The sequence below is a fragment of the Lobosporangium transversale genome (genome assembly GCF_002105155.1).
Source record: "Lobosporangium transversale strain NRRL 3116 chromosome Unknown BCR41scaffold_30, whole genome shotgun sequence".
Classification (NCBI taxonomy): Eukaryota; Fungi; Mortierellomycota; class Mortierellomycetes; order Mortierellales; family Mortierellaceae; genus Lobosporangium; species Lobosporangium transversale.
The window spans coordinates 400602-413466 of NW_019029008.1; the positions used below are offsets into that span (position 1 = coordinate 400602).

The 12865-nt window shown below is 40.3% G+C and overlaps 4 protein-coding genes across 4 annotated transcripts; all 4 read left to right on the forward strand.

Moving 5' to 3' along the window:
* Positions 1 to 2077: 2077 nt before the first annotated feature.
* BCR41DRAFT_410120 (aspartic peptidase domain-containing protein) lies at positions 2078 to 3860 on the forward strand (the record flags this gene model as incomplete). The annotated part of the gene is made up of 7 exons (XM_022029430.1): positions 2078 to 2160; positions 2276 to 2320; positions 2427 to 2797; positions 2849 to 3104; positions 3246 to 3399; positions 3472 to 3585; positions 3712 to 3860. Exons 1-7 carry the CDS (start codon positions 2119 to 2121, stop codon positions 3858 to 3860), a joined length of 1131 nt encoding a protein of 376 aa, XP_021879399.1. The 5' UTR covers positions 2078 to 2118.
* Positions 3861 to 5335: 1475 nt separating this feature from the next.
* Positions 5336 to 7411, forward strand: BCR41DRAFT_338791 (Scramblase-domain-containing protein). Its single transcript, XM_022022124.1, has 3 exons — positions 5336 to 5918; positions 6020 to 6803; positions 6956 to 7411. The coding sequence occupies exons 1-3, from the start codon at positions 5417 to 5419 to the stop codon at positions 7317 to 7319; spliced, it is 1650 nt and encodes a 549-aa protein (XP_021879400.1). The 5' UTR covers positions 5336 to 5416; the 3' UTR covers positions 7320 to 7411.
* A 145-nt stretch (positions 7412 to 7556) lies between these two features.
* BCR41DRAFT_357611 (HAD-like domain-containing protein) lies at positions 7557 to 8873 on the forward strand. The gene is made up of 3 exons (XM_022024928.1): positions 7557 to 7861; positions 8008 to 8493; positions 8625 to 8873. Exons 1-3 carry the CDS (start codon positions 7719 to 7721, stop codon positions 8779 to 8781), a joined length of 786 nt encoding a protein of 261 aa, XP_021879401.1. The 5' UTR covers positions 7557 to 7718; the 3' UTR covers positions 8782 to 8873.
* Positions 8874 to 11060: 2187 nt separating this feature from the next.
* On the forward strand, positions 11061 to 12089 carry BCR41DRAFT_129165 (hypothetical protein). The gene has a single exon (XM_022019477.1). The coding sequence runs from the start codon at positions 11226 to 11228 to the stop codon at positions 11769 to 11771; it is 546 nt and encodes a 181-aa protein (XP_021879402.1). The 5' UTR covers positions 11061 to 11225; the 3' UTR covers positions 11772 to 12089.
* Positions 12090 to 12865: the final 776 nt, after the last annotated feature.

Below are 12865 nucleotides of genomic sequence, written 5' to 3' on the forward strand. Positions count from 1 at the left end.
TCTTATGCATGCCAGCAAAATTGCATTAAATGCAGACTGATAGGTATCTTGATAGACGCACAAAGGCTAGCCTCGCTTACTTCAACCTGGGATACTTCATGGCCGTATGATAGCAAGAACTACTGAGAGATCCCTGTGAGTCCCATTTGAGATATTGCCAAAGCTTCTATTTCATACTAGGCAGGATTTCGGGGTTGACTCCCGGATCCTAATTTAAAAAGATCCTACTCTGGAGAAACCCTCAAGTGGAACTGGACAAGTTAACGACAATGTAGTGTTTTCTGACGCAGATGGCTTTATCTGGATAAGATCTCGACATTGCACCAAGAAAATAGGAGGGGTTGCCATTATGGTCAGTGCGCGGATCTTTATTTTGGCGAATTAAAATTTTTCTACATTCTACAGTACATGAGCAACCCTCTACTCTGGTTGGTTGATTCAATGGAGGAAAGGAAAAAAAAAAAAAAAAAGAATCGGGGTCTCATTTTAATCTGCGGTTAAAAAAAAAATAAAGCTAATAACTCATTCTTTATCCTCAGTAGACAAGAGTCATAGATGATAAGAATATGTTTGTCATAAAAAAAAAAAAAAAAAAAAAAAAAGGGAAAAAAGGAAAAAGGGAAAAAAGCAAAAAAGATAAAAGAGAAGATAAAAAAGAAGATATTAAAATTAAAAATAAAAATCGAGAGAAGACTACAAATCCATCCTTTCTTATTCTTAGTTAGTTCACTTCCGAATGGACTGCCAAACTGTCGTTGAAAGGCTATTGTGACCGAGGAGGACTCTCTGAGGAACGCGAGCAGCAACAAAAGACGTAGTCATGGCCTTGGGAGTAATCATTTTTATGCCATGCCATGTCCTTGTAGTGAAAGATACTGTCGCTGAAAAGTTGACAATAGCTTTCTTTTTTTTTTTTTTTTTTTCTAGCAACAGGCTCGCCCTATTTATTCAAAATATATAAAATAATAAAAAGCAAGCCTTGAGGGAATAGAGACATATTCGTATAGAAGTAAACTGATAGACTATCAGGGTGGCTCTATGATAAATATCTTCATTTGTGTATCTGGAATCAAGCCTAACTTGTATACGATGTCGACGAGAAGTCCTTCTTTGTGCTAGGAAGCGTCTTTAATGTGGATTGTGACAGTATGTGCTTATATGATACAAGCCTTCTTTTTTATTATTATTTTTATTCTTTGAGTTCCTTGCGGTCTTTTGGAACCTCATTCATAAGAGGATATTTTAATAACATAAGCAACAAAAATAGGTAATGGTTCGGATAAGTATGATATCTACATTTAATCCCATAAGTTTCCTGCTGATTTTGAACTAGGCTATTAATGTGTGGTTATTGTCAGTAAAGAAAAAAGAAAAAAAAAAAGTAAAATTATCCAAGAATCAAAATTTGATTATGGATGTGATACCGCATAGCATGGAATGTGGAATATGTGGAGAAATGCTTGATTTTAAACACCTGAGTATACTTTAAGGCATTGGTTACTTAATAAATGCTGTCGGTGTATAGTGTACAGCATGCTTCATTTACATAATTACTCATGGGTCCCCCTGTGTCTCCTATGACCAATTCAGTGTCGCTCTATTTTCTCTTTCTGTTTTCTCTTCTTTCATTTCGCTTTTCAACAACCTGACCGTTGCTTGAAAGTCTACAAAACAAATTTTAAAGTATTGTTAGCCCTTTCCTTTCAGACAAACAAACATTAATATTTTTATAAACAAACAAAAAAAAAAAAAAAAAAAAAATATGAAGCTAACCCTGTGCATTACTAGTGCTCTTGTGCTTCTCGCGGCAAGCAGCGCTTATCGTGCTGAGCATGAGATAGAAGAAGTGTTCAAGTAAGCAAGTAGCCATGAAGAGCCATTATAGCTTTACACGACAACTGTTTGTTCACAATCCTCTTTTTTTAATTTTTTTTTATTATTATTTTATTTCCTGCATATAGGATTCCTATCGTTCCTATTCGTGGAGCGCGCCAACCCTCGACGATTGGGCGATGGGAACACACTTTAAGGAAATATGGTGTTGCGCATGGGCAAAAATCTGAAGGCGCCAGAGGGAAAAGTCGTGTTGTACTAGAGACAGGAAAAGAGGCATCATTAATGGCTCAAATACCATTAATTGATTATGATTTTGACCGCGAGGTAGTTATAATATTGGATTTATAACTGTTCAGCTGTTTTGAGTAAGGGGGGGTTTTTTTTTTTGTCTTAGAATATTGATCTTATCAGAGTGCTTATTATTCTCTGCTTCTACTAGTATTACGGAGCCGTGCAAGTTGGTGAACCACCTCAAACGTTCAAGGTTTTAAAAAAAAAAAAAAAAAAAAAAAAGGCTTTTCATAAACGTTCCACATGCGTGAAAAAGTATAAGGTTTTCTTAAAACATAGATTTTCTCTCTTTTTGTCAGATTGACTTCGATACAGGGTCGTCCAAATTTATTCTCTCATCCAAAGCCTGTAAGGATTGTTCTGGTAGTACGCGTTTTGATCCAGCTGCATCGCACACATTTCGACTCAACAACGAGTATGAAAACGAACTCGGGAATAAAAATTCTTCCTCTACTTTTACATCTGATCCAAACACTTGGCACATCACCTATGGCGACATGTCTCATGCGGAAGGCATCCTCGGTCGGGACCACGTCACCATCGCCAACCTAACGGTCCGTCATCAGCAAATCGCACTCATTCTCAGCGAAAGCGCCAATTTTGATGATGTAGTTGATGGTATCATGGGTCTCTCTTTTGGAACACTGTCCTCCCCTTCTTCGCATCCCCAGTCCTTCTCAACCCAAGGACCACCCGAAGGAGATACACCTTTGGAACCAAGGACTTTATTTGAAAATATGATGGATCAAGGACTTGTCAAACATGGCGTCTTTAGTTTCTACCTTGGAAAGAATTATCCTAATGGGACTAGCGATCCTATCGACAGTGGAAGTGATTATACTGGGGGTGGAGAGGTTATCTTTGGAGGAGTCGATACATCCCGAGTGAGGGAAGGGTTCGAAATCGTGTACACACCAGTAACTAAACCAAAGTATTGGCAGATCAATATCGAAAACATCTTTGTGGCCGGTCAACGTGTCGATTACTATCCTGAGCCAACAACAGTGACATCAGCTGCGAGAGCTGTAGGAGCCACAGTAAAAACATCATCTAAAGAGTCTACAGCTAATCGAAGCAAGGGTCAGAAGCGTGGTAGCTTTCAAAAAAATAATCCAAAGAAGCAATCAAATATCGTAGGAATCATGGATACAGGAACTACGCTGATGATTGTTCCTGAGCGACTCGCATTCGCCGTGCATCAGCTCATCCCTGGTGCTGTTCAGATCTCTGGCCAATCATGGACAATCCCTTGTGATTTAACATCCACTACCAGTTCTTTTTCTTCATCAGCTAAAAACATCAAGAGCAACAAGAGTAACTATAGTAGCAATCTGAAAATCCAAGGAATTGAGCTTGAAATCGAGGGCCACAGGTTTGCAATCCCGTTTAGTGATCTTGTGCGTGAGGCTGTGAGGCTTGATGGTCAGATGGCGAGCGGTATCGATAAGGGAAATGGACGTGTAAAGAAGGAGGATAGGGACCAAGAGCAATCCAATAATGGTAAAAATCAGACCAGTAAAGATAAAGTCAGTGTAGTACCAACACAGCCAAGGCTTTGCTTTTCGGGGATTCAGCCAAGCGCAGCTAACTTTATGATCATCGGGGATTTATTCATCAAAAATAACTACGTGGTATTCGACCAAGCAAATCAACGGGTTGGGATTGCTCCACTCAAGTTCCCATCATTGACCAAGCACAGTAGTAGCAGTAAGAACAGTAGTTACAGCGCTTGACCAGGATCGACCCTATTCGTTCGTAGACTTGATGCCAGAGAGTCGGGCAGTAGACGAAGAAGACAAAGAAAGTGGCTATAAATCCTCCTCAATTGGTGTAGAGTAAAATATAAAAGTATTGCGAAGATCAGAGAGTATTATAAAAAAATTTATTGTATTACATTACTGTCTTCTCTTTAATTTCCGCACTGAGTTGAGAATAAGCGATTAAGAACCAATGTAAATTATAATGTAAGCATATAGCCAAAGATACTCTGAATGTTGCCTGGGATACGTTGATTTCAGATGATGGCCCTCTCTTGCATGAGCGAGATATAGAGAAAAGATGCGGGTTCGTTTACGCGTTTCTACTCTTCACATTGTCCAATTAAAATTCAATGCTCCCTTATCGTATGATCCGCTTATAACTTTGCAACGTGGTTGTTCTCGATAGAAGCACAAGTTGTTCAAGTTTTTTTTTTTTATTTTTATTATTTTATCTAAAAAAAAAGACACATGCCGAATAGTGTGAATTACACGTTGCAGTCTAGTACCGCACAGCTTTGGATACGTACATGTACAACCACTGCCTGATCCCTTGGCCAACTAAACGCGTAGAACTATCAACTAAAAGCCAGGACCGCACCCTTTATTCGTCCTCTGCCCTCCTTTCCATCCACTTTCTCACCCGATGGCCTCTTCCCTTTGTTGCTTATAATATTCATGCAAACAAAGTATGGGAAATGAAACAATTTAAAGGATTTATTTCATCACATGAATCATATAAATATCCGAGTCCTTTTCCCCCACAGTATTCTACTGATTTTTATCTCGGAGAACCTCGGATGGATTTTGTCAAACGACTTGGAGGGGGGGATAGAGGGCTTTGTGCTCCAAGCTCCTCTCAAAAGCCCCCATTTCTGTATCTATAAGAAATTAGAGCGTTATATTTATGAGTGTCAATGCCTTGTAAAAAAAAAAAAAAAAAAAAAAAAAAATGACAGAAAGCTTTTTCAATAAATATTGTAGAGGAGCAGACCCATGATAGAGATTCAGTACCAGCTTTAACCTTCAACCATGGAGAACTTTCGTTCCTTCTTACTTTTTTCTTTTGAGAAGTATACTTGGATACTCCTTCCGATCCACACCTGGATCTTTCATAAGAAGTTATCCATCCCCCCGATGACTCTTGTGGGGAGGATGAAATTTATGGCTCTTAAAAAAAAAACATTTACACAATAGTTAATAAAACTTGAAGGTAAAGTATGGATCCTAAAAAAAAAAAACAAAAAAATACATACATGTGTTGGTAGCCATGAGTTAAATACTCCATGAATTGTTCTCTCCGCCCGGGGAGCTGCTCATTTCATGCAATAATGAAATGAAATGATTCTTGTAAAACGCGCGAAAAAATGAAATGCGCTGTGCACAAAAAAAAGCCTTTTTAAGAATTAAGCCACAGCGATCGAATAAATGATGACAACTTCCATTTCTTTCTTTTTGTTCGTCTCCCCATTCATGAAAAACAGCATTACATTATAGACAACATTTAGACAAGAATATTAAAGAAAAAATACATGGCGACGAGGATGCAACGAGCCGCAATAACTGGATCAAAGACCTTTACTTTTCTTCGATATAGTGGTCGCTCACCACTCGGACATACGACGACTATCACAAGAACTCCAGTAGCTAGATCATATCAACATTTTCAATATTCATCACTAAGACGTCGTGCAGCAGCGGTAACAGCAGGGGGGGGGAGCAAAGCCTCACCCAGCTCACGCGGTGGACGTATCATCGCTAGAACAACAGCTCCCTCACGAGCAAATGTTATTAGATCCACCGCAGCAGCAACAGCCTCGGCTGTAAACCACAACCATGGAGCATACAGTGCAAACAACGTTGCAACGTCACAAGATCAAGCACCAAGCAATGTCATCCAAGGATTGGATGTGGCATCTACACCAGCTGTCGTTCCTGAGGACCCCTTTGGTGTCTTGCAGCCTCACCATCCTGCTTATAAATTGCTTGCCCAGCCTGCACTGATCATGACTCGTCAGATTGAGATGATGAATGGTATAGTATAGTAACAATTTAAAACCAAGTGCTCTATTTATAATTCTCATTTTCTTTTATATTGTCATTAACACTTATTTTAATCTGTGTATGGTATTTAGTACTTGTGGGATTCGAGCAAGCCAACAAATATGCTATTGTGGATCCACATGGAAACCCGATCGGATATATTGCAGAGGAAGATACAACGTTTATGAAAGCTATGAGTCGACAGGTGTTTAGGACGCATCGACCCTTCAAAGCATCAGTGTTGGATCTAGAAGGCAATGAGATATTGAAAATCCATCGTCCGTTTGCATTCATCAATTCAAGGATTATGATTTCAACTCCCGATGACCGATTGATTGGTGAAGTTCAACAGGAATGGCATTTGATCCGCAGACGATACAACTTGTTTACGCTCGAACAACCTGACCCAACGACCATGTCACAGCACGAAGATCATACGACGACAGCCATCTCGACCGAAAGAGATTTGACGGGTCGAGGATTGAACCGAGTTCAATTTGCACATATCGATGGTGGTTTCCTGGCTTTGGATTTTGAAATGCAGGATGAGCAAGGACGAAACATTGCGAGTGTCAATCGAAATTTTGTGGGGTTTGCGAGGGAGCTCTTTACGGATTCAGGACAGTATGCACTTCGATTTGATGCAGCAGTGATTCAAGACTTGCAACAGCAACAGGGTCTTGGAGCTACACCTACTACAGCAGCCACGACGGATCAAGATTTGCAACATGCCAAGGAGATCCAGGCTAATAAGGATGAAAAGGCATTGGCACAATTGGAGAGCAGAGGTGGACTGACATTGGATCAGAGAGCCATTATGTTGGCTTGTGCTGTCAGCATTGATTTTGATTACTTTTCAAGGCACTCTGGCAATGGGTAAGCTTATCATTTTATAAAACAGCAGCATCTCTATGATGGAAAAGGAAAAGGGACAGATTTAACAAAAGAATCTCCACTGACCATAACGTTGTTTATCTTTATTTATGTATTTTTAATTACTCATAAAAAAAAAAAAAAAAAAAAAAAAGTGGTATCATGCCGATTCCAATGATGATGGGAGGTGGACATGCTCCTGTGCCAAGTAACAGTGGAGACAATCCCATGGGCACAGTTGTGGGTGCAGGAGCAGGCGCAGGAGCAGGTCATGTTCTTGGCGATGCAACAGCAGGAGATGTTACAGGCGGCGCAGTTGGCACAGGAAGTATGCCTGGTACTCCGCCGATGCCATCTGCTCCTGCTCCTCCAGCCGGGGCCACCAATGAGTGGGGAGAAGAAATCTGGGCTGAAGATGATTCCTCACCCGGGGATTCAGGGGACTCTTGGTTTGGAGGAGAAGAAGGAGGAGACTCTTGGCTTGGAGGTTGGTTCGATGGCTTTGGTGGGGGGGATTAAAGGAGCTTTTCTCTAGCCAAAAAGAAATAATACATAATTCATATAAACATGATATATAGATATATATATATACTATTAAAAAAGAATAATTCTTGTAGCTTTTTTATTCGTGGCACTTCGATAGTGTAAATGTCGGTGTTGTAAAATTATGAGAAGATTCGCACTAGTCATACTTTCCAAAAAGAAAAATGGCGTAACATGTACTGCCAGGAACAGGTTCTACAATGTATACGTTGAAAGGAAAAATAGAAGGTCCTTTCTAACGTTCCTCAGGACGACAGATATCATTGCGAAGTTCAGTATTCCTTCCCTTCTCAATTTCGACCTTTTTCTGTCCCCATTCTTCTTCAAGTTACTCATTTGCCCATCTGTGTTTTTGCTTTTTTGATCAAATCCATCATGCCACGAATTGAAGTATTTTCAGATTTTGATGGAACCATCAGCATGGAGGACACTGGTTGCATCCTCATTGACTCTGGCATTGGTGAAGAGACTCGCAAGGCAATGGATGTCCAAGTCTTGAACCATGAGTTGACATTTCTGTAAGTTTAGATTAATAATAAAAAAAAAGGAGTATATGAAGTAATGCCTGTGTCTGTAACATGACCTCTTTGCTAATCACTGGACATGCTCGCCCTTATTCAATCTATATAAAAATATTTTTTCCCTTTGTGATCGAATATAATAGGGATGCCATGGATATCTGGTGGTCAAGTGTGAACTTGACGTTTGAAGAGGGTCTGGAGCTAGTTCGGGAGGTTGAGCTCGATCCAGGATTCCTAAAGTTTTATGCACATGTTCAAACGCACAAGATTCCGTTTTCGATAGTCTCCTGTGGTCTTGATATCATCATTGAGAAGTACATGTCATGGTACCTTGGAGAGGAGGAGGCGAAGAAGCTGGTGATTTTAGCGAATTATGGCAAGGTCGTGGATAAGAAATGGTTGGTCAGCTACAGAGATGAGACACCTCACAGTCATGACAAATCAGTCTGTATTAAGGAATCCAAAGAACAGTTCAAGAAGGAGATGGTTGAGCAACAGAAACAACGTGAGTTGGCTAAAGAGACCAAGCAGGAACAGGCAGAGGAACATGTCATTGTGTTTTGTGGAGATGGTATCTCGGATCTGAGTGCAGCACGCGAAGCGGATGTTTTGTTTGCAAGGAAAGGAAGGTAAAAAAAAATTATAAATGTCCCTCTATTTTTTGAATTTGTTTCATCTTTTTAAAAAAAAGGACATGGCTCATGCTCACCAGAATATCCTTTTGTCTATTACATAAATTTTTTTAATTGCATTTGAATAGGAACTTGGAAAAGTATTGCAGGATTCACAAGATCCCCTTTACGCCATTTGACAGCTTTGACCAGGTTAGAGAGTTAATCCAGGGACTACAGGATGGATCCTTGACGATGACGGAGGTTAGACGTCGTCAACAGCAGGAATGCGAAAAAGAAGTATGAGATCGAAATGTTTTGTTTACTCAGTCTGGTCGGTCTGATATTTTAGTGCAATCAATTAGTCAATTAGAGCAGCAAATAGAAAAATGGCCGGTTAAAACTTTTTAATCAAATGATGTTTTAGACTTTAAAAAAAGCGGGAAATAAGTTTTTTTTTTTTTTAGCTTGGAGTACAGAGATTGGCACGGGGTGTTTCTAATCAGATGCCACGTACATGTACATGTACACCACACATGACATCAAACAAACAACAAAGAGGCAGACTGTATACGTGCCATGTAATGAGACCACCCTAGACCAATGGCAGACACAAGAAGAAAAACGCCTTTTGTCTCTCTCAGTCCACTGAAAGGCAATTGTTGTTGTGATCGTTGCATCTGTGTTGTTTTTGTGTTTGGTTTCTTCTCTTTTTCCAAATGATGAATGATGAGAGGCTAGTGCGGAAGGAAAAAAAAAAAAAAGGAGCTTCTGCATCCATTCATTTTCCGCCTGCCTCACTCTCTATTTTTCTCTTTTCTGGTCTCTTCTCTCTTCTTCTCTTCTTTCAACTTTCAATTTTGAACAATTTCATTCTCTCTTGCTCTCGCCTGCTCTCTCAATTCTTACCACACACTCAATTCTCTCTCTCTCTCACTTTCGCTTTCGCTCTCTCTCTCTCTCTCTCTATTTCATTGCACCCCTCTTTCAATTCTCCCTCTCCCCTACCTTCCTTCCCCCTTCACTTCCTACCCCTCAATCCTCTTCCCATCACTCTTTACTCGCTTCCATTCCACTTCCTCCCACACTTTCTTTTTTTCATTCTTTGTTATTTCTCTCTCTATTTTTGGTTTTTTTTGTTCACATCCCGTTCCAAGAGGATATATTAAAACTTTCGTCATCCTCTGTTCTAAAGGTAAAAAAGAAACCTATTCCAACTCATACCTTCTTTTGGTGTTGGGCTGTGTACCATGTCTTTAACGGTATAGAGTTATTTGAAATTGTTTGTCCCATTGGATCTTTCTCCATATTACTGTCTTCTTTCATATCACATGACTGCATCCTTTTTTTTTTTTTTTTTTTTTTTTAAACAATGGGACCAATGATCAATTTGTCAATGTGAATGACTGAATGTCCACAGAACCCCTCATTAATTGAAAAGATTTGGTGCATTGAGAATTAAGTTGGAAAACTGGTTGAGCTTTTACATAAAATGCAATATGCTCTCTTACCTTTTTGCCCTTCCTCTCTCAGCTTGCGACGACCCTCCTTCCTCTTGAATAAATACCTTTTCTTCCGTTTTTTTCCCTTTTTCTTTCTTTCTTTCCTTACTAACAATCCCTTACCACAACCACGAACCACCAACTTATCCTTCCTATCCACCCTTACTCTCATCATCTACACCTGTCTTTCCTGGTTGTGTGTTCCATTATCTGTACTCTTACCACAACCCTCTTTTCCCTATCATATACTTGACCATCCACCTTCATCTCACTTACATTCTATCCAATATTTAGATTCCATCTCCCTTTTCCCTCCTTCCTCCCTGTAGTTCCATATAACCCATATGCATCCATCAACAGCAATATCCGCTCCATCACAGGCCTCTGCTCCTTCTGCTCCCCGAGCTCAGAAATCCAATAACCGGAAAAGTGGCCTTACTGCAGCCCTCCAGAAACAGAGCCAAGGTCAGAGCCACCAAAGTCAGCCTCAGAGCCAGACTCGTCATAACAATAATGGCTCTCGTCATGCTCAAAAGACCCCAGAGCAGACCCATCATCGTCACCATTCTATGCCTCCTCAACAGCGTAACAATGGTAACAGCCAACAGACCAAGGCTGACATGACTAATGTGACCATCCTCAAGCGCTCCTCGGCTGCCCCTGTTGCCAAGACCGTTACTGTGCTTGATCCTCAGCAACAGGTTACATCCAAACGCACTCAGACTCACCAGCACCAGCATCAGCACCAGCATCAGCAACGTAATCATCACCCTAACCAGAAGCAGAGGCCTCACTCTCAACAACCTTCCAAGGCTCGCCGAGTGCAGAGACGCCAAGAAGCTCAAGTTGATCTTGAGCAGGCTATGCAGCAGAGTCCTCCCTTGGATCCATCCAGCCCACCATCCTCCTCGGACTCTGATGATTCAGAGTCATTTTCACGTTTGCCAGACAATTATCTCCGTCGCCAATTGACCGGCAGTCCTCCTCATCGACCTAGCTCTGCGCCAGCAGTGCCGCAGCAGGCGCAGCCCCGCCGAGGGTAAGTTTTTTTTTTTTTTTTTCCCTTTCTATTCCAAGCTCTAGTGATGGTGATGTTTTATTTTTATGGGTCACACTGGGTCATAATGAATTTATTGGATATCAGATCTTCATTGATGAAAGATAATTGATTGATGGCTTTAGCTTACTCTTGATGTACCCTTTGATGGATATGTCATTCCATTTGTCTATTTTAAATGTCTTTGGGGTATGAATGATGAGCTAATCATCCAATTTTTATATGATTATTGGTTTTTTAAATATAGCCATCAGAACATGGATGGTGCCCAACATGGCTCAAGCCGTGGCCCCTATCCCATGGACATGCCACAGCGCCCGACTGTTACGATCAAGACCAATTCTGCTGATAAGGTCATGTTGATGGAGAAGAAGACATCACTTTATGCCGGTCCCACCTTCCATAACTCGCCTGCCCCAACCAGTCTTCCCATCCCTGCTTTTTCTCGCTCGGCCGGTAACAGCCCCACTGAGCCCACTGTTGACAGACTGCCTTCGTCCCCTTTCTTTGCCGAAGCGGCTTCTCCCCAGCTCAACAGTATGCGACCATTCACTGTACCTTCGCCCACGGAAGGTTGGACCGGCCACTACTCCATGCCTTTGACCCATGGCTATAATGTTCCTGACCGCATGGCAACCTCAAGCTTTACCCCACATGGTCCTGCACCGGACAGTGTTGCTCACTTGATGGAAATTAGTCAGAGTCTCCGCAACTTGCTGAAGATCCAAAGCCAATAGTTTATTTGATCTTTTCTCTCATTTTTGCTTCTTGCTTTCCTTCCTTCCTTCCATTGCGTCTCTTTTGGTTTTTATTTTTTTATTTTTCCTTTATTTTTTATTTTATTTTCATACCCTTTTCTTTTTAACTCTATCATCTTTTTCTTTTTCCTTTTTTCCTTTTTTGATTTGTCCTTTTCCATTTTTCTTTTTCTTTCTATCCAGGCATGTTATTTTGTTTGCCAATATGGATAGTGTCCGGGTCGTGTGCACTCATCATGTAGCCCGAAATTTTAGTATATGCAGTGCATAAGGGTTCTCATGAATGGGTTGAACATAGACTTGGACAATTATTTTTTTGTGTTTTTGTTTCTTTTACTTTTGTAACATCAGTTCTTTTCCCAATTTTGCTTCTTCCTTCACTGATTTTTGCTTTGTGACTTTAGGTTCCGTGAATTTTTTTTTTTTCTTTTTGTTGTTGATGTGTTTTCTTCTACTTTCGTTCAGTGTATTATTAGAGGTTTTTTTTTCTTTTTTATTCTGTATTTTTATCCTCCCCGTGTACAGTCCCTTGTTCTCTTTTTCTATATTTTTTGCTATTTTTTTTTTCTTTTTTTTTTTTTGTCTTTAATCCCGATGACATTTTGGGAAACTTTTTTATTCGATTGAACACTGCGCCCGATCCAACCCTGCTGGGATTTCATGACTGCTTCCCATTTCGTGATTTTCAACACCCCGACATGTGCTGTCTACAACTTCCAATTCTCTCCTCCCAGCCCTCAAAAACCGAACGCATACAGACCAACCGGCCCATACAAAAAAAAAAAAAAAAAAAAAAAAATCAAAGCAAGCAAAGCGGAAAAAGACTTGACGAAGGAGTAAAAAATAAGGAGGATGTCGAAGTTTGTGCATTTTTTTATCCCATCTTCGAATAATACCCACTTTAAGCGATTGCAGCAGCTAATCAACAACACATTTTAACAACCTTTTTTTATTCTTTTTATCAAAAACGTTACGAAAAAATCAATTCACGACTTTCTTTTTTTCACGAACCATCCCTGCCTCACCCTTTTCATTCTTTTTCTTTTTCTTCTTTTTATACTCCTTTTTCCTTT

Excerpts from the sequence above, each read along its gene's own strand:
- BCR41DRAFT_338791 (XM_022022124.1), top strand. The coding sequence starts at position 5,417 with ATGGCGACGAGGATGCAACGAGCCGCAATAACTGGATCAAAGACCTTT. Across the intron at positions 5,919-6,019 it reads TCAGATTGAGATGATGAATG|TACTTGTGGGATTCGAGCAA; the intron begins GTATAGTATAGT and ends TATGGTATTTAG. Across the intron at positions 6,804-6,955 it reads TCAAGGCACTCTGGCAATGG|TGGTATCATGCCGATTCCAA; the intron begins GTAAGCTTATCA and ends AAAAAAAAAAAG.
- BCR41DRAFT_357611 (XM_022024928.1), top strand. The coding sequence starts at position 7,719 with ATGCCACGAATTGAAGTATTTTCAGATTTTGATGGAACCATCAGCATG. Across the intron at positions 7,862-8,007 it reads AACCATGAGTTGACATTTCT|GGATGCCATGGATATCTGGT; the intron begins GTAAGTTTAGAT and ends CGAATATAATAG. Across the intron at positions 8,494-8,624 it reads TTGTTTGCAAGGAAAGGAAG|GAACTTGGAAAAGTATTGCA; the intron begins GTAAAAAAAAAT and ends GCATTTGAATAG.
- BCR41DRAFT_129165 (XM_022019477.1), top strand. The coding sequence starts at position 11,226 with ATGAATGATGAGCTAATCATCCAATTTTTATATGATTATTGGTTTTTT.